This window comes from Aquila chrysaetos, chromosome 3, assembly GCF_900496995.4.
Source record: "Aquila chrysaetos chrysaetos chromosome 3, bAquChr1.4, whole genome shotgun sequence".
Classification (NCBI taxonomy): Eukaryota; Metazoa; Chordata; class Aves; order Accipitriformes; family Accipitridae; genus Aquila; species Aquila chrysaetos.
Genome location: NC_044006.1, coordinates 11,222,783 through 11,243,274, shown reverse-complemented (window position 1 = coordinate 11,243,274; position 20,492 = coordinate 11,222,783). Strand labels below are relative to the sequence as shown.

Here is a 20,492-nt window from a genome sequence, read left to right as displayed (position 1 = left end):
TAAAATTTAGTTCTGCAGTAGAAAGCAACACCTTTTTCTGATATAACACTGTGGCAATTATACTTAATTGCAACTATGTGTTTAGTTGCTAATTATATGTTGCTGTAGATTTTACAATAAAATACCCCAACATGACACAAGGCAAACATTTAAAATATCAAATTAGCAGCTGTTACAATGTGTTTAATCACCCAGTCATGCATCATAAAATTACACATTTTGACCACTCCATTTTATAAAATGCAATATAAAAATAAATTCTGTCAAAATAAGATGTACACTTAACCACCCAACACCTCTAGGCCCACATATAACAGAAGGCAAAATTATTAGTTTGAATAACACTATGATTAACTCATGCCAAAATGAGATTTAACAAAAACAATACTTCACCCAGTTCCTGAAAATACCTCAGGGTTTGTAACACCCATTTGCAAGAGTATAAATTCAAGTACTTTTATGTATAGTATGCAGCTACCTTTTGTCCCACTTAATGCCAAAAGCCGTGGCTGCCCATTGCAGTTCAAGTATCTTTCCTTATTATGCATTGGATTTGGCAGGGTTGGCTTATGTACTGGGCAAGACATATAAACTCTGGAAACAAAGTTATTTCAAGTGGAAAAAAGAACAGATCAGTTTTAGTGCTGTAAAAAAACCAAACAAAACCCCCAACCTGTAAGCTTTTCCTGTCTAGTCTCTTAATTTGCAGATAAGGAGACTCTATACTTAAGTATTTATTTTCCAAATGCTGACATAAGAAATTTTGGAAACAAACTGATTTCTTTAGCACTTACTAGCAAAGCTCAGAGCATTCTCAGCTCAGTAGTCAGGCACATATAAGACAGAGCTGTGCTTTCTGTAAGACAAGCCAAGCACTGGTTACAAACCTAAAAGGGGTTAGAGATAGAGCTCAATAAAGTTGCAGCTCTCTGAGTTCTAAAGTCAAGAAAGAGCAAATTAGAAGTAACAGTTCAATGCTTGATAAAAGCAAGCCTGGTTTAGTTCAAGCATCCTGACATCAACTGCCCAGCAGCCAGCTTTAAGAAAAAAAAGTTCTGGAGGCATAACACAGGCTATTTTCAGCATTGATAACGTAGCCTTATCTATTATGTTTAAATCATACGCTTTATTCTTAGTTGCTCTGTGAGCAAAGGAGAAAAGGGGAAGGAGAGATGGATCTAGTTTGCCTGCTATTTAAGGCATACAAGAGAATATAAAAGCCTGAAAAAGGGTTTGGTTTCTGTAGAGGTTCCTCAGCCTTCTGCTGAATGCCACTAGATTTTTTTCTTTTTGAAGGACACTAAATTGAATTTTGAATATTCAACCTCCCTCTCCAATAGTTATGTAAGGGGATCAAATTAGCTGTTCTTATAGGTTAACTGTCAAAATACCACCACTTCAAACCCTGCAGCACAATTAAGGAAAGAGTATTAAATACCAGTCATGCCTTCACCTCCAGGAAAAATGGTCCATCCTATTTATTTATTTTTAATTGTACACTGTGGCTGGAATTAAGAGGCACTAAACCAACATAAACACCACTCTCTATGTTCTGGCAGTTAAACAGCATGGGCAGCCACTTACCTTTCTAAGTCCTGGTGCTGTGTGCTACTGTCTTGCTAGGTGGCACAAAGAACTGAATTAATCTCTGCAAAACACGCAGCACATTCCGGTCAGAAATGAGCAAGTGGCTAGCAGTACTCTTTTATGTTATTTTAAGTAGATGAAAATGGTAGGTTTTTTTTTTTCCCTGGCACTAAAGGTAATAGCTGTCAGAGAGGCGTAAGAATTGACTTACAGAAGTAGGAAAAATCAGATGCTTTCAGCGAGGAAAATTAATCTCTTCCCACCTTTAATCTAAAATGGTTCAAGCAATGAGTTCCCTACTCCCACAAATTCTGAACTGACACCCAGAATAAAGCTTCATGGATTACCCCTTCTCAAAGCCCAGTTTCCTTTTATAATGCTTGGATGACAGGTATAACATTTGGTACCCCCTAGTTCCAGGACAAGGTCTGCTGCCAGATGAGGAAGTCATTACAGTGGTAGAAGAGTCTCTCTTTGGCAGTGCAATCTTGCTGTAGGGGGACTGAAAGGAAGACAGACATCCAAAACAGATTTTGGCACTTTGAAAAATGAATGTCTGAAATCCTCAAGATGCTTTAGTTTTATATTTACAGAAACATAATTGGTACCTGTAGTCACACTTGGCACTAAGTAAAGATTTCATCCACAGAAAGTGCTTTAGAGATAAGTCTCCAATTAGAATGGATGTTCTTTTTCACCAAATAGTGAAATATTTCACCTTTACATAACAGGGTGTGCTTTCCTGGTCCTAATGAGGTTTCCCATCTCCACACTATTATAGTGCAGAAAAAAATGTGCAAAGAGTGTGCTGAGAGTTAAGTTCTAATTCGAGACCATTAAACAGATTGAACTTGGGGAGTGGGAACAGCTTATTTAGACATAGTTATCTTACCCTGGTTTGACATCGGGGTCTTAGTTCTGTCTCTAGACAAAGACCTAGAAGCACAGGCATACAAGCTACAGGTAAATATTACAGAGATGATTAATGTCTAACTTCATATAGGAACATGACAACCAAAGACAAAAGAGGTCGAAGTTGAAAAACAAAGTTGTAACATTTCACAAAAGAGCCGACAAGCACAGTGAACAAAATGCTACAATACCAGGAAATTTAAGAATGTGCTTTCAAGTAGCCTGTCTGCATTTGGTTTCACAGACTTAAACTCAAACTCTGCCCAAAGTAACAAGCTAAAGAAGCACCTTGCTGTCTCACATGAAGTATTGCCTTCTATACATCATATGCCATCTGCTGCAAAGCCTCCTTACAAATTCTATGTATGAGTTATTTACCCAATTCCTCATCAGAACCAGCTGAAGAAAAGAACAACTGACAGTGTGGGAAGGTGGCTGCCATAGCTTTTTCTTATTTGGTCCTGAACCTCATTATCTGAAGCTGTTATCTAATCAAAAGCCTTAGTACTTTACCTGAAAAACTTCCTGTTTTCTGAAAATGAAGATTGCATCTGTTTATAATAAGCCTTGGCACAGATGTAGTAGTTAATCCACCAGTTATAGTTCTTCCTACTGTGAGGAAGTTTCAGAGATGATCTCCATACTGATATTCATGGATAAGAAAGTTTTGCTCTGTATTAATGTGAGACAAATATTCATTGAGATATTTCAGAAATACCAACTCACAATCTGAACCAAGTGATAGAGGACAGGCCAAGTTAGACTTTTATGTTTTTAAGTAATCCTCACTGACAGAACTATATTTTGCAGGGTTCAAAAGCAGTTTTCTTGTCTTGGATTACTGGTGTTTGCAGAAGGGGAAGGAAACAGATGGTCAAAAAGCTAGTAAATAATCGTAATCACTTTTCACCTGTGTGGGTAGGGGATAAGAAGCCATCAAGCTTACCATCCTGCAGTATTTTTTTTTTCTTTATCATTAGAAAGACTAGGCCAGTTTGCATTATTCACACAGAGGTTGATGAGCCTCAAGTATTCTACATAACTTGTGCTCTTTGCCTTTATCCTCACCGAACTCTGCCCTGCCCCCATTGTGCCCTCTTCAGCTTCCTTTGGTTCTACAGTATAAAGTGCCTCAGCGGTCTGTTCCTAAACTGCAGGTTTAGGAGTAAGGCAGAGTTCACAACATCACCTACCAGAACAGATCTTAACTGTGCTGGAAAACTTCCCTTCACTGGTTTGTTAATAACAGTAATAGAGTTGAGGTTTCATGCCTCGCAGAGAATCATCACATTGCTTTTCATCAGCATCCCCGCTCACTAGCATGTCATGGGGAGAGCTGTCACACGGGAGAACCAGCTGTGAGAAATCATGCAGGAAGTCTTCTTCAGAGGCTAGCAGCAGCTCATTCCATGCAGAGATGTCCAGCTTCCCTGAAGTACCACCATACTCTTCAGGAAGGATCACTGGAGGAATGTTTTGATGAAGGGAATTCAGATCACAGCCATGAAGAAAAAACTGAAGAAAGCAAGCAAAAGATAGCTTGAACAGTGCATATCAAACACTTTACAGCAAATTACTGAAACAGTCAGCTAACAAGCTTATTTTGAGCTAAAGAGCAAATTTTAGAAGTGATGTCTTTATGGGCAAGTGGCAGCATACAACACTGGGCAGGTGCAGTTAGACACACTACTGAGAGAAGCCTTGAGATGATCCAAGTCTAGTGCAGCCTAAATCCCAGCAAAAGAGACTTGACATTTGCTAGTCTGTGCAGAGGTTCCAAATTCAACTCATCCCCAAGTTTGTTCATGGGATTAGAAGTACTTATCCTTGTGGAAAAAAAAAATCATCATCCTTTGCAGTTACATCCAGTCCTATGGAGAGGATACTCATGCCATGCAGGATGCTTGCATAAGGGTGAAGAGCAAGGAAGTGGCAACACAGATTTCCTGTGACACCACCTCATAAACAAAGCGTTACTTGCCAAGATAATCCAACCCCAGGGATGGAATTAGTGCCCTGAATACATAGCATAGGTACTAAAGTTCCATATTAATGTTATACCAATATTAAATTCCTCAAAACTTTTCTCTCATGAAGAATTTTCCCAACAGGCATATTTTTAAACATTAAAGCAGAAAGGACAAGTTAGATCAAGTAAACAGCACCAACATTTTTCTAGCTGTGAGATTTTTCAACAATTTTTTCTTGCAGTGGCCAAGCAAGGAACTTATAAACGTTAATGTTAAAATGACACGAATCTTACCCGGTTTGCTATCTTCTCCTTCAGAAAAGGCTTGATGATTGCAAAAATGCCTTTGAATATACGAGGCTCATTTATTATGTTAACAGCTTTTATTCGAATGGGGAATCCATCCTGAAGGGTAAAGAAGATTTTTATAATGCAGTTTAAAAAACATTTGCCATCTTCCTCTTTTTAAAACCTCCTGAGACTGACTTCCAGCACAACCCACTGGCTCCCAAACTTTCATCTGAGGTACCAATATGGCAATAGAAATGCACCTTGTAATAGGGAGTAGTCTTAGGATGAGAACCGTGGGCATAAAAATAAAGTCAAGAGACAAGAAAACCTTGCATTGAGAAATATATTGCTGTCAGTAAATCTTAATTTCTTATGTTGTTCTTCATCTCCCCTGACAAAGACAGTTAGGTAATCACTGTCCTTTGCGTATTCCCAGCCGTGATAAGGATGCAGTTACAAAGTGATGACCCTAGCTTCTGAGGAGTGCACCACGCTCAGAGCCAGAGCAGGCTGGTTCTAGCGGTGTGTCCAACTACAAGATTTGGTGCCCAAGATACTCTAAAATGTGTTTTTATAAAAGGAAGAAATCTAATATCACTATTCTTCTGCCGTTCCAACTATTCTGTCATGCTAACTGCAAAAGATAAACAGGCTGCGCTGCCAACAGAACATACAGTGTCTCCTATACAAGACAGTTTAAAACAACAGTTAGTTATGGGATTTCTGCTGGAGAAATTTATTTGCAGAAACATTTTTCCAAGGCAAGAGCTCATGATCAGCAATTAAGGTCTTATGTGCCACGGTCAAGTTTCTTTCCCTTGTAACCAGCTTGTAACATAGACAAAGCAAGCAGTTAATGCTTGGAGTGAAAAGCAGATAACATGCACTACAGGACTATTTTTCTGCTTACGAAGGTCAGTGAATTAGCTCATCTTTACAAGAGATGCAGCTTAGCAAGGCTGATGCAACATGTTTATATACCACCCATACCTTTATGTCCTTCACCAAGTTCAGCTTTTGTGAATAGCTTCCACTAACAACAGCAGGACACCCATCACTTTATTTGTGCAAATTAAGAATGGGCTCAGACAGTTAAATGACTCATTTAGATCATAATTTAAAGGAGCAAGTTCTTACATAGGCATTCATAAACTCACTAGTCTCATCTCCATAAGTTTGCCCGATTCCCCCTATCCTTCCTTATCCCCCCCGCCCCAGATACAACAAAGAACATAACTAGGTCAGGCCAGAATAAAAGTAATGAGGGAATGAACCCACTCATGAGAAGTTTTCCTCATCTCGCTCCTCCAGATAGTATGGTAGAACATCAAGTAAAATCATCAGACCTTCCTGCCACTTTGGCCAGGTTACTCCTCACTCCTTTCACCTTCCTATTTTGTACAACTCCACTTGTGCTTACACCCTTGCTCTAACTTGCTCTCCAACATTTTCCTTCCAAACACCTAGTCAGAGATCCTTTTTATTACTGTCTCTTCTTTTGCTGCCCCCTATGCTGAAGAAGCTTCTCTTCCTTCAGGTGGTAGATGGAAATCCTCCTCAAATCACACCCATTCAAAAGTCCTCTCTGCAAAATTTTTGCAGCAGTACTTGAACTTGCACTTGCCCAGTGTCTTGGCTGACAGGAACTATTTAAATAACAAGCCATTCTTCAGCATTCAGGCAAAAAGGTGTCTTCTCTCTAACTGTAATTCATGGCTCTCTCTCTTCCTTACCACTACCTAGCAGAACTACTTTTTTCTCCTGTTCTAACTCAACGTTTGCATTTCTAATGCAAATTTAGTTTTAGGGATGCAAAAGTAAAAAAAAAAAAGGGCAAGTGAGGTAGTTGGCAAGGGTGTGAGAAACTGGTTGGGCAGAGACATGTTTTAACTCTGCTAGTAAAAGCCAAGATGCTTAAGTTTCTGGTGACATAGTAAAGAACTCTAGACACAGAAGCAGTCATTAACAATGCACAAGCTTATTTTCCCACCAGTTCAGGTCTTACCTGAAGAATTCCAATCACTTTTTTGGCTACAAAAGGACCAAAATGAGACGCCTTAGATAAGCTGACTCCTTTGTAGTCTGCCAGGATTACAATTCCATTCACCTGGGTCTCTTCGGACTGAATGAGTTTTTCTAACGTTAAGTATATGGCACGAATGTTCTCAGTAATCGGATAATTACTGGGTGTCCATCTGTCTGAGGTTACAAGACACGGATGGTAAGTCGGAGAGTAAATATAAGCTAACAATACACATTCCAAAAACTGATTTTCCATTTTCCTGGACTCTTAGAAGTTAGTCTTTAATAGCCACAGTCCTAGTCCAGAGCAGCCTTTCTTAAGCAAGACATAAATGGCAACTCATGTTTACTTCAGGGAGTAAAGGCAATGGTTTTAAGAACCCTGTTCTCCACCCAGCACAGCTTATTAGAAGCAGTTTCAGCTCAGAAAGAAAGCAGGTAAATGGAAAAGAGGAGAACAAATGAAGACAAATTTACAGCAAGCCTGGCAGCACCAAATGCACATGGAAGGCTCTGATTGTTTACATGGGAGTCAAAGCCATAGGCTCCTCTCTCCACTTATTGTCAAAACAAATTACAAGCTTCTAACCGTAGGCCAGCAGCCCTGTTTCAATTTGAGTTACTACATATTAATTTTTCTTGAATCACCTAACATTTCATCAACCCACCTCGTTGCATTTTCATTTTGACATAACTGCAGTTATTGCTGACACAGGAAAAGGAACTGGTATAATGTTGGCTAACGACAAACGTGTCCCTTCACAAGCTAACTTTTCAAATTTCAAAGAGAAGCCACATACTCTGTGTAAGTAACCACTGTTCACAGGAAAGCAGGAAACAGATTTTTGGCCCAGACACACCTCAAAGATGGAGAACAAAGATATTCACGCATTTTAGTACCTGGGCGGATGCAGACGACATGGCGTCCCTCTGGGTCCAGACGAGGCAGCACAGTGACAAAACCAGACTCTAGGACAGGCTTTATTGCGGATGGCTTCAAGTTATTGAAGACCTCAGGCCAGCTCCTCCTACAGGTGTGGTAGTTCACCAGAAGCTGAAGCGCTCGATCATAATCAAATTTCCTGGCTCTGAGGAATCTTAGCAAAAAAGCATCGTCCAGGCAGGTCCCCAGGGAGGGATAGTCTTTGCACACCATATCTCGGAGTGCCTGCACATCACGGAGCCTCCATTCAGGTTTCTCCTGGAGCTCTTCCCGGGCTTTGGTAATGAGATCAGGAGACAGTGAGCAAACATACTTTGGCCGATCTGGCAAGAACTCGTTGTCTGATGGGGACCCTGCTGATGGACTTGTCCTGGTGCAGTCGCTGTCTCCTGACATAATGTAGCAGGAATCTGTCAAAAACCAAGCGCTACGCATGATAAACAATCCCACAGTCTAACAAGCATGTTTGTTATTTACATATTTATTATGTCCTGTATCCCTCCGTTTCGCAGCTGAGGAGACTGCCTTTTCCAAAAACTGGCACTACAGCTAGAAGCACAGTTCAGGCTTTTTAATTCTCTTCCTAGGATTGGAAAGTGCAGGTTTCTCTAATCTCTTTATCCTGCATAGTGGATAGAAAACTACCTTGGATGAAACCTAACCAAATTAAAAAAAAAAAAATTAAAATACAAAGTTATACAGCTTCTTTGCAAAACACAAAATTTAATTTGCCTTAACATTTATTTCCTATGTCCAACTGGAAACTATAGAAAGTAAACACATCCCATTTAGGCAGGATTCTCACATTTGGTCAAGTTACACCCTCTTCTGAGAACCTCTCCTAGCTGAGTCCAGACAACCGGGAGTTTTCATTAACTTCTCTGGCAAATATGTGCATTGATCAGCACGTCTGCCCGCATGAATGTTTTGAGCAATTCAGGAGGAGCAGCATCCAGGAATATAAGAAATGGCTGCAGTTCACAAGACTGGATGAGCAGGTGAGAAAATTACAGACTCTTATGCCAGCATTGCATGGGTATTAAGGTAGGCTTAATCTAGTTTTCAGTGTGCTGCCCATAGTTCTGAACTGGGAGCTTAATTTCCAAATCCAGTCGCAAGTGGATAGAGGCGAGTGAAAAATCATAAGATTACAAGCCTGGTGTACTTCCTGTAGCTTGACCTAGGACTGGAAGGGAAAAACATGCCTTTTTTTTCTGAGCTACTCCTATTCAGAGTCACTCATAGCACACTATACCACTCTTGGGTATCACACAGGAATCACCTGTGAGAATAATACCTGTCCCACATAACCAGCTTCCTCCCGCAGTGACAGACACCTGAATTGCCTACTTCTACCACACCTTCCCCAGGCTCCTCGGGGAAGGTCCCGGGGCGCTGAGATCGCTCACAGGGACATGCTTCACCTCATCATAGCCTGGGCTGTGCAGGACCCAAACCCTTAGCCCCTGCCCTGACGACCCGAGCGTCTGCCTGTGGGCACCGCAGGAGACCCTGCGCCCTGCCAGTGCTTCTGGCACTGAGGTGGGCACAGGGGAAAGAAGGCCCCCACAGCCCCTCAGCTCCGGCATTACCCCCCCACACAACCCTCCCCTCAGCTCCGGCATTACCCCCCCCCTCCCCACACACTCCCCCAGCACCATCTCGCAGCCCTCCGCCGGCCCCACACCTCCGCCCCGGGCCCAGCCCCACCGCCGTACCGGAACGCTCCCGCGCAGCAGCGCCGTCTCCAGGCAGCGGCGCCCCGGAAGTACAGCTGCCGCCCGGAAATGGCGCACCCGCCGCGCAGACGCGATGGCGTCCAGGCAGTCAGGGCCGCGGCGTGCCTCGGGGTGCCGGGCTTCGGTTCTCTCCGGCGGCAGCGGCTCCCGCCGGGTCCTCACCCCCGTAGGAGCCCCCCTACGCTGGGCAGCGCCGCGCGGTACGGGTGTGGTTCGGCCTCAGGCCCAAAATGCGGGTGTTCCCCCGTCTCTGGTACCTGCCCAGTACAGCGTGAGGGAACCCCGCGACCGCTTCATGGGGGCCGCTTCTGCCCTGTCATCCCACCTCATCCTCTTTCATAGCGACATTTCATTGCCTCCAGCCGTGAGCCGCAAAGCCATAAATAGATATGTATTTTTCATATATATATATATAAAGCCTGCCTGGAGCTGACCTTCGAGAGCAGGAGCGCTGGCACGGTGACCTGACATGTCCTCAGGGACTCTCCTTGCCAGATCTGGGCCTTCTTCCCCCATCCGTGGGCAAGCCGGTTTCTCTGAGATAGTGGCAACCTCCAAGACTGTGAACAGAGGGGAAAGGCAGCCAGGAATGGGCTCACGGCACCATGTGTGGGCCCCAGAGCCTCTCCCTGCCAGCCAGAGGTGCCCAGCGAGCTGAAAGCCAGAGCAGTTGCGGAATTAACCTGGTCAGAGCTAGGGGAACCTCAAAGAAGGGTTCAGGCAAGCGCAGCTGGCTCCTGTGGTGGGATGGGAGCAGGGCCCAAGAGATGTGCTGGCTGTAGCCTGGATTTAAATGCCGACAGAGGGACTAAATGCTAATAAAGGCAGAATTTGGGTGGGGGTTTTTTTTCTTTTGTTTAAGTTTGGGTTTTGAGAGGACAGAAAGCCATATCTCACAGGTGTTCAGATGGTGATGCCTGACCTCTCTGCATGGAATGTGTAATAAAAATAAAGAAGATGGTCATCCCAGGCTTGCTGCATTAAGAAGGGTTCAACAGGGAGTGCTGGGGAGGGGGGGGGAAATGACACCTGTTTAACCCCACTGATCAATGGATGCAGAATTAGATTGCAAAACGGGCTCAGCATCCTGCTGGGGACTGTCCCCAAGCTGGAGGGTCCCTGTGAGCTCGGTGGGTTCTGCTCTTTTCTCCTGGCTGTAACCCGGGTTTTCAGCCAGGAGAGGGAGTCAAACATAGTTGGACAAAGAGCAGGAATCCCAGGAGCCCACAGTGGGAAACAAGGCCCTTCTGCAGCATCTGAGATTCAGCTCTGATTTATTTACCTTCCAAGGTTTCATCCTTCCAAAGTGGAAAATGTTTCAGTGACACTGTGCCTGCAAGACATACACCAGCATGGAAACAAATTGAGTGTGCCACAGGTGTTTACCTGCAGAGAGACATTTCAGAGAAGGGGAGTACACTGATTCAACCCCATGCTGATGTTCCAGTCCAGCCCTGCTTTGGGCCCAGCCAGCTCAGAGCTGTATGCAGCCTGGCAAGCTGAAGCCCTAAGCTGGGACCAGCTTGTATCTGTGTGAATTAGACCTATGTGTGATGTTGCTGCATGCCCTTTCCAGTAGATCATGGGATAAATGAGGTTGGAAGGGACCTCAGGAGGAGGATAAGAGACCTTACATTGCTCCCATTTCCATTTGTACCACTCCTGGGCACAGAGATCTGAAACACAAGCATGAGAGAAGCAGCCAGGCGGGACCTGGAGTCCCTGGACAGAGGTAAGAGCCTGAAAGTGGCAGCTGCAGACACAGTTTGGAGGGAGAGAGAAGGTGTGTGTTGGGGACGTGGGTCTGTGGCCTCACAGCTGAAGGGCTGAAGGAGGTTCCTGGGTGCACCTGATCCAGCTGATTGCTGAAATTAGCAGAGAGGCAGGGCTGATTTGAGAAAAGGCTTCAAAACACCAAACAGCTGGGAAATACTGGAGCTGCAGACAGGAATTTATGCTACAGGTTGCAAAATCTGGTTGGAATTTGCACCCCTCAAGCGAGGAAAATTTAGCAGGGAGATGGCAGTTCCAGACCTTGCCTGGTTAATAGCTGCTGCAACAGGATGTTAGGAATAAGCAGGGATGTTTGAAAGGAGTGGCGTGTGAAGGAAGCTCTGCTTTGGGGAACAAGGGCAGGAAACAAGTGAGAATCAGTAGCAATCACATTGAGAGTGATATGAAAAAGGATATTAAAATAAGAGCAAGAGCCTTAGGCAGGTAAGAGAGAATAAGGAAGGAAAGTAGAAGTGAGAATACTGCATAGTGCAGAAGGATTGGAGGTGAAATATAATTTGGGGATGGTCTCTAAATGAAGTAACTACCTTACCTCAGTTTTCCTTATGTGGGGAATGTTGAACTCAAGTTGAGCAGTGGGTGGTGAGTGCAAGTGAGGGGTTCAAGCACCAAGCCAAGTTGTAGGGGGAGTTTTAAAGTACTGGCACATGAAATCACAGGAATGGTAGCAAGAGTTTCTGTAATTTACTCTACCTGGTGTTGGAACCCTGTGACTAGAAACCAGTAAAGGCAGAACCTGTCTATAAGGAAGTAAAAGCTAAAAACCGAAAACAAACATCCAGGCACTGACAGTTTCCCCTAGCTGAAGAGTTTTGTCCTTACCCACAGCTGCAGGAGGGAGAAGGACATACTGCACCGCATGCATGCAACCCTCCCCAGCCGAGAGGAGATGAACCGCACCAACTCTGCCACTTCATCAGCTCCAAATCTACAGTATTTGCAGGAGCTTCAGTCAGGAGTTGTGTTGCCTGACCTTGGGAGCCACACTGGGAGCCCCATGAGGAATCCAGCCCTTCTCATGTTCATGTCTCCTATCACATGCGATTCATACAGGAGCTCTGCTCCTGGGTGCTCCCACGCCCTGCCATTGTGTTATAAATGAATGGCTGTTGGTGTTGGTTGATATTTAATGAAGTCCATGTAATACTCTTCACTCATTTACTTAACCGAACAGTCTTAGTACCCAGCCTGGGAAAGTTATCTTGGCTTCTTTAAGCTTTTCTACCATTAGTAATAAACATTTTACAGTCTTGGCAAGCTGAGGCTGAAAACAGAGCATGACTTCAAACAGCATTGCTCACAGAGAAGGCTTTAAACTGATATTAAATCACTAAACTGTGCAAACATAACAGTCCTGTAATAAAGATAATCTATGTGCAGTTCAGGCCAAGAGGGGCTCTGGTACTTGGGGTGCAGGCGGGACCTCTGGGCCCCACAAATTACAGAACACTTGGGCAGCTCAACATCAGAACAGAGAGCTACTAGTCCTGTAATGCTGGGCGAGGTCTGCCTGTGCATGGGGCCGTGTTGTATCTCAAGCCTGAGCTTCTCCTATTGTACCTGTCCAGCAGAATGGAAAGGGCTGTAGAGAAATGGCAGCCCCTACTAATCCTCCCAGGCTGGGCCACACCAGGCTGGTGTACACCTGCTCCGGACATGGAGCCTCACCCATGGAGCGCTTGGCTGTGATACAATCCAACAGCTATTCCTCTGCTCTCAAAGGGTGAAGTGACTAAGAAAATATGCCCTAAATTACCATAAATATTCACGGTCTCAAAGCCTGGAAGTGTACATCCTCTAGGACAGGCTTCCATGCCTGCTCTCACCCTGCATGTCATGGTGTGAGGAGGGGATCTCGCAGATGACAGCCTCAGTTGTGAGAAGCAGACACCGTGCTGCAGAGCACTGCCCCTGCTCTGCACATGCGCTCCCCACGCACGTTATGGCAGGCCAGGCCCACATGCAAAGCTATGGAAACAGGCACTAATATGCAAATACACACAAATCTGCAGCATCTGCTGCCGAAGCAGCTGTGCACAGGCAGGCACCCCCCACCCAGGCATGTAAAGTCATGCTAACGTGCAGTTAGACCACCAGGAAGCCAAGCGTGTGGTGTGACACAGACATGCAGCCGTTCCCAGCCCAGGCTTTGAGAGAAGACTTCTTCTCTTCTTGGCTTTACTAGCTTCAAGAGCAGCAATGTTTTTGCAAAAGCTTGGCAAGGAATGTGCTTGGCAGGACCTCTGAATGTTTTCAATATTACGGGATTTCCGTAGTTTAATTTCATAGAATCATAGAATAGTTTGGGTTGGAAGGGACCTTTAAAGGTCATCTAGTCCAACCCCCAATTTACTCTGAAATGAGACAGTGTTTTCCCAGTCTTTCATTGCGTTTCGCGGTGCCCTTGCACACTGGAAGGAAAGCAGGAGTTTCTGTGATAGGATGGGTCCCTGGCAGGATTAGCCCTCACGGGGGGCTGTGAAGGTGCTGGTCAGGGACCTGTGCTCCTTGCCACCCCTTCATGGCAATGGCTGCAGTGCTGCTGAGCATGTTAGAGCAGTTAGAAACACTCGGGTTTGCTCCTGCAGGAACCTGGTTGGTAAATGGTATAGGATACTTTCCAGGGGCAGAATGAGGGAAGCACTGCTGCTCCCTGGGTTGGACTGGATGCTTTAACTCTTGGGGCTTTCAGTGTGGTCTCCATCACAAGCCCTTATATCAGTGCAAAGGAGTGAAGCAGGGTTGGGTGTTGGAGTAACCCCTAAGTAATATCTCAGGCACTTGCACAGCCTTGGGGTGAAGGAATGCAGCTGCATGGTGGGCTGTGAGGAGCCTGGAAATAGTAAGTTTTCAATGGAAACTTAAGAGCCTGCGATGCTGGAGCTGTCTCCACTGCCTCCTCTATGGGCATGCAGCACAGCAGTTCTCCAGTGTGCTCTCCCAGGTGAGAGGATGCTGCTCCAATCCCACACCTTAAGGTAATTTTAAGAGAGGGCTAAAAACCACCCAGAATTGAGGACCCCCATGGTTGTCCTTTATCTGTGCCAGAAGTGCTGTAGTCCAGAGTCAGGGATTCTGAGTCTGGCACTAAGGTTTCTCTTTGCTGCTTCTGCCTCAAGTTTTTTTTGTCAGTTGCTTGCCATCTTAGCTGGTGCATGAGCTGGGGACCTCCATGTCTATTTAGGTGGACCTTTAAGGCTTTGTATCCTCTGCAAATCAGCTCTGAGTGGATCCTAGGATATGGATGAACCAGTGCGCTCCAAGTCGGTGGTTATTGGTAATACTAACCTATTGGCAAGATCAATTAATGGGTGTTGTTAAGGCACAGTAAAGTTTTGGAGTGTCCTGGAGAGGAACAGAGAAGTGTATTATTGAGTTACTTTATTGTAATGATTTTCCTGGTCAGTGAGGGGAAACATGTCATGTTCCAGCCAGTGCTAACACCTGGGTTGGCAGCTGCAGTGAGCAATTGCTGTCCAAATCACGGTGTTTTCTGCTGTGGGTGTCTATCCAGGCATGTGCCTCAGGCAGCTCTTGCACTGTTTATTGCACCCATAGCAGTTTCTAGGAGGATGTAGGGAATCACAACAGCTCCTGAGACCAGAGTCATCTGGTGTGGGGGGCCCCAGGCTCAGAAGGGCTCCCTGGTCTTCATGTGTGCGTGGGGTCACAAGGGACTGCAGGTCCCAGCCTGGCAGAGCTGCCAGATGTGAGGGACTGAAATGGAGCATGGCCTGCAGAGCCCTGTGGTTTGTGTAATCCATATCTTCTTCTGCAACTGATCTCCCAAGTTAGGGGTGGCCTTAGGCCTCTGAAAGCTGATGAAGTAGCCATGATCAGGCAAGCCTACCATCACTCCAGGTCTAAAGCCAGAGTAAGCCTTGGAAATACAGCTCCCAAACCACCTTCCTTCCCAAGACCCAGGTTAAACTCAGAACTCTTTTCCCCCTGGGCTTGAACTGGGAGCACTCTGTTGACCCAGCAGCCTCTTGTCTCTTACACAGGACACTGAACTGAACGACATTGACTGCAGTCTTGTTTGTGCCAAGCTCTCCTGCTCACTCTACACCTAACGAAGCTGACACTATATTGCCATTTTTATTGGCCTGGCTGGCAATTTTTCAGGTGCTAGGTGTGTTTATGATTATCAGGGTCACACCTCAATTAGGAATGGGGAGAGGGATTTTAAACATACCCACACCTTACCCTTCCTTCTACAGCCTCTCTGAGTGGAAAGGGGTTGTACAGTGTGTGGCCTGAATTCCCAAATTGGTTGGTGATATTTGCACCCAGCCTTGAGGGACTGGCCAGCCTGGCACACAGAATTGCCTGGCTCAGCAGTGCCACGTTGCTGAGCCGTCCCTGCTGCCTCTTGTTCATCACTATCTGTGCCTGTGTGTGCACTTGCAAGTTTAATAGCTGCAATAGTTGCTTTTGTCAGAGATGATATGCAGGCCATAAAACTCGTTTGCCTTTTTTTTTTTTTCTTCCACTGAGATATGAAAGCTGTGGAAAAGGCTCCAAAGCCTGTTGGTTATTTCAGATGAAGGTTATGTAAGGAATATGAAAAGAATGCATTTCATAGTGGCCAGAGGACCTAAAAATACCACTTTCACAGATCTTTGGTTGGACATTGTGAGAAGATTTCACAGCTGGAGATACTGCTCTCCAGGAAATCATCCTTAGTCTAGGTTGCAAGCACAGACGAGGTCAGTAAAAAGCTCTCATGTCCAAAAACAACGTAAAGAAGTTGTGTCTTAAAGGCCGATACTAGCTGTCTCTATGGCAGCCACCTCCTGTGACATGGGTCATTGCCGGTGGGCTCCAGGGAGCCCAGCAGGATAAAGCGGAGCCCACGAGTGGCAAGACCAGTGTCTCAGGGTGATTCCAGGCTGGAGTGACAAAAGAGGTGAGGGTTGGGATCGAGAACGCCACTTAAGGAAGAGGCTGTCTCTGGGGCAGTTTGTGGGTTTTTTTCCAAGTAAGCTGAATCCAGCAATAAGAAACCTCCTGTAGGTACTGCACTGATTTAAGATTAACCAGGTAAAGGGCAACCTTGATAGAGCAGTTCATGGGAAGGAATCCAGGAGAATTTATTGCTTCAAAGATTTGATATTACATATATGGAGTTTTTAGGGCATATACCCAGGTGAAACCAACCATGGGTCACATGGTTCCTGTGACAATCAGAGGAGTCCTGGTTTTTATTCCAGTTTAAAGAGAAGAAACTAACTCCTTTTCCTTCTCTTGACTGGACTAACCACTCAGTCGTTATCTGAGATAACATGTGTCCTGCGACTACCTTTTCTGACCTTGTTCAGGGATTCAGCGATGGCGTTGGGGCTTTGGGTCATCACGGGTGCACAGGTATTGAGGACATGTTATTTGAGGTCTGTCCTACTCTCCTGGGTCCTTGGCTCCAGACTGGAGGCAGGCTCTAAGTGCTGTCTCCACATGGTTCTCAAACACAGTCTGAATCTCATCCCTGCATCTCATACGTGCTGACAGTTTTCACCAGCGTGACTGTCACTGGGAGGCCACTAGATATGCAAGTGGGATGGAAAATCAGGCTGCTTCTCATCTCTCATACCTGGGATGAGACTGCCTACCTCATTTCACATGGCCGGAGATGGGGGAACATGAGGGGCATCTCCTGCAGATCAGAGCTAAAAATGCTGGATGTTGTTCCTCCCCAGATACCTAATCTTTACAGCCATCTAGACCTCTCTCCCATCTTCCCATTATCTTCCTGGGCATGCTACAGCTGAGAGCAGGCTCCTGTGATCGGAAGAGCAGGTCATTAAGAGCCTTCTCTAATTGTCAGTGTATTTCTTCACCTTTACAACCAGTGACAAATTGACTTTCACTTTATCATCTTATTGTGCCCTGTAGGCTCAGTCTGCCTTTGGCTGCACCTGCTGCCAGCAATACGTTGGCTATATGTGAACCAAAGCAGAATCATCACCCCAAAGTGCTCAGAAATTACCTTTGAAATACAGGAAGGACTTAAAAATGAACATGTTTGAAATGCTAATAACATATTTTGGCTTCCTCTGCTTGGCTTTCGGAGTGTGGTTACTTCAAGTCTTTAAGCTCCCTTAAATCATGAAAGCAAATATTTACTCTTCATGTTTGTTTTTCTTTTAATGAAAATTGGGATTGTCATTCAATCTTATGATTCCAGCACACATGGCTTCAGGACAGATACCAGCTAACATTAGGCTTGCCAGGAAATAGTGACAGCTGGCGACAGCATCAAACACTTGTTTGGGCTTTTTCCCCAACAGACATATGCTTTGTGCTCAGACCAACAGGGAGGTGAGCCCCTTGATTTAAAATAAATCTTCCCAGAAGAAAGAAATCCATCTGTCTGGGAAAAGTTAGAAAATATTTTTGCATTTATTTCTTTTTTTTTTTTTTTCATGAATACAAACTCTAGTGAAGAAATATTCCACTGTTTCCATTGGAAGGCAGTAACCAGCAAAAATTAATGTACAATATCGAGGAATGCTTGGTGCAAATGGACCAGAAAGGATTCCCCACAGAGTATGTCTACATACAGGAAAAAGGGTTGCTGCAGTTGGAAAAGACAGCCTGGTTATTATGGGTTTTTTGCATTTAATCTCCCAATTATAAATAATCAATATGATTTACAAAATAATTTACAGAAAATGATTGGATTCATCATTGCAATAAATTACTCAGTACGATGCCACCAGCATTGAGAGACGATACAATACTTCTGACACCATCAGCACAAGGCGAGGTGTTTCATTTTTGCATTGGAAATCAAGGGACAGACCTGCAGCTCCTCTGGCTGGGCTGGCTCAGATTCGTCCCTGCCAGCGACCTCTCGGCAGCCATGGTTCCACCAGTTTCATCTTCCCGAGGGGCCAGCGCCTCAAATAGTCTATGGTTAGTTAGAGCTGCTATTGCCTTGCGCTGCCAAAAATTACTCTAAGCCTGAATTTGTGCAGGGCTCTGCGAGCTCCAGCCCTGCTGGCACCCAGACAGGCATGCGCTGGGAGTGGGAGGCTCCTTTCCTGGTTTCAGCTGTAAACCAAAGGTCAGATCTGCAGGGTTTTGGCACAGGCAGGCACAGAGAAACGGGGACTGTGGCAGGGAGGGAGCAGGGCAGGCGGGTGTAGACCCAAGGCTGGGGCAGACCCAAGGGGCTTGGGTGAGACAGGGTCTTTCCTTGACCTCTGTTGTTCTTCTCTGCAGGACTCAAAGCATTGTGGTTTTGAGGTTGCTGCCCTCAGACCCTCTGAGGTCTGAAGGAGCCATAATGAATTCTTATCATGTTATGAAGACCTATAAATCTGTTATCAACCACTCACTCTAAGCTGAAGGAGTGGCATTGGACTGGACAAGTAGATTATATGGCATATTTTAGCATTAAAGCTGGGTCTGAACTGAGATCCTAGGTCATGATGCTCCCAGCACTTGGGCAGCCCAAGACCTTGGTCCAACCTGTGAAGCTCGGGCTCTTCTCACCCTCACAGGTCTCTCCCCTTCATACGTCCTTACCCCCGCTTTCTTCCAAATAGGTATCAAGTGGTCTTCTTCTGACAGCTGAGAGGCAATAGTGGGGCCAGTGATATTTTGGGCAGTGCTGCCCACCGCCAGCCTGTATGGGGATGACCTCATCCCATTAGCTGAAATCTCCTGAATCCGGTGGTCCCCCAACTTCCCAGTCCAGGTAGCAAGGAGGCAGTAAGTGGTGTAAGGGAAGGATTTGGCAGTGGTTGCCTCTTTGAGCCTTGTGGTGGGAGGGTGGTCATGGCACGGAAGTAACAAAACCCCTCAAAAGGCAGAAGGATCCAAATAGTGGAGAATTCTGGTGGGCCAGACTTTGCCCCAGTATCAGCTGAAAAGATTCGTTAGACCCGGCTGGGGGAGTTAGTGTGCTGGAAGGTGACACCATGCAAAGACCTGGGACTAGCCAAGGCTGAGGAGTGGTTCTGCCAGTGCTGCCTGGGCAAAACCCGTGTGCTTCACCTTCTGTGATGCTCCTGGGGGAGCTTCCATCTCCATCAAGTTTGGCTGGACTGGGGACTGTCTGGGGAGCTGGCATGGCTGCGGGAGGGAAACCCTCCATTCACATCGCACAGGGAATTGCTTGTTCGCAGGGACTGGTGTGTGCTGAGCCAATGCTGAGAGGTGGCAATGGGGGGAACAGCCAGGTGCGCTGTCCCCAGCCAGTCACTGCAACCTCCCCACAGAGGGAGGCAGAAATCTGGCCCTTCTAACAAAGACTGAGGGTTTCAGTAAGGCTTCAACTTTAGTTCTGGGACTCAGGGCTGCCCGTGGCACACGCTGTCCGTAGCTGCAGGAAGACAGCTTTTGGTGGTGGTGGACTAGTCCAATAAGCAAGTCCGTGTGTTTGCACCCATTGACCTCTGGATGGCTTCTCTTTTCACAGTGACAGAGTCAGTTCGGGCTTTTGTCCCACACGGTCTTCTAAACGAGGCCATCTGGTCTGCAGATTGCTAGATGACCTCCTGTTTCGTGATGGCGGGTTGCGGGATGGAGGTGGGCTGTTTTGCCACGGTTGCAATGGCTCCGGGCAGCAGCTTGTATTGCTCTGGTCCTGAGCCTGCAGGTGGAGATGGCTGTGGAGTTTCTGGAGTAGCTACAGAGAGAGAAACAAAATTAGAAGAGAGCCTCATGGACCTGCTAGCACTGGGACCTATCCTCAATTGTGCAAGGTTCAGGTGTAAGCAAGGCAGAGGCTTTGTAGCAAAACCATAGCTCAGGCACAGTTAGATGCCCTGGAAGAACCACAGTAATGAACATTGAATGAGGGGAGCTGCTGGCATTTGGACCTGTACTGGTCACTTTTTTGGTCAGCTGAGGTCATCTCAGCCCAAATTCCCAAGTAGTGGCCCCATGTGGTGGCCCTGGGTGATGGACCAGATTCCCCTGTGTTTTTGCAGAGGGCAAAGTGAAGTGTGTCTGAACCATTCAAGGGAAAGAAAGCCTTTCCATTGATTTCAGTGTGCACTGGATGGGATCACTCAGCCCCTTAAGGGCTATATAAAAGTTACAGTCTGCCAGGGAACATTTTGTTGAATCAGTTAGTCTAGCCTAATCTAATCTAACCCATTTCTCTGTTTGACTTTCTCTCCTTTCTGCATAGGAATTTCTCACACACTCATTATCAGAGACTTTGTCTCGCATGGAAATTTTCCTTGTGAGGTAGGAATTACCTCCACAGGCACACTGGAAAGCT

General features: G+C 45.7%; 2 protein-coding genes across 11 annotated transcripts in view; both read right to left on the bottom strand.

The window, feature by feature from the left end:
• Nucleotides 1-162: 162 nt before the first annotated feature.
• Nucleotides 163-9,530, bottom strand: TTPAL (alpha tocopherol transfer protein like). Of its 6 annotated transcripts, XR_005932070.1 has the most exons (7): nt 9,443-9,530; nt 7,682-8,134; nt 6,765-6,958; nt 4,763-4,873; nt 3,693-4,014; nt 2,480-2,523; nt 163-1,648 (listed from the first exon to the last, which is right to left on the bottom strand). XR_005932070.1 is itself a non-coding variant. In XM_030008561.2 (6 exons), exons 2-5 carry the CDS (start codon nt 8,118-8,120, stop codon nt 3,739-3,741), a joined length of 1,020 nt encoding a protein of 339 aa, XP_029864421.1. In that variant the 5' UTR covers nt 8,121-8,134; nt 9,443-9,530; the 3' UTR covers nt 163-2,523; nt 3,693-3,738. The 6 variants fall into 6 exon arrangements, 4 of the variants coding, with proteins under 4 accessions (XP_029864421.1, XP_029864422.1, XP_029864420.1 ...); XR_005932069.1 differs by having other exon boundaries at nt 2,480-4,014; XM_030008561.2 differs by having other exon boundaries at nt 163-2,523.
• Nucleotides 9,531-17,637: 8,107 nt separating this feature from the next.
• HNF4A (hepatocyte nuclear factor 4 alpha) overlaps nt 17,638-20,492 on the bottom strand; it is a 37,839-nt gene continuing 34,984 nt past the window's right edge. For all 5 annotated transcript variants that reach the window (XM_030010268.2, XM_030010269.2, XM_030010270.2 and 2 more), the window contains exon 10: nt 17,638-19,892. In XM_030010268.2, the coding sequence (XP_029866128.1) occupies nt 19,750-19,892 (143 nt within the window). In that variant the 3' untranslated portion in view covers nt 17,638-19,749. The remainder of the gene's footprint in view (nt 19,893-20,492) is intronic.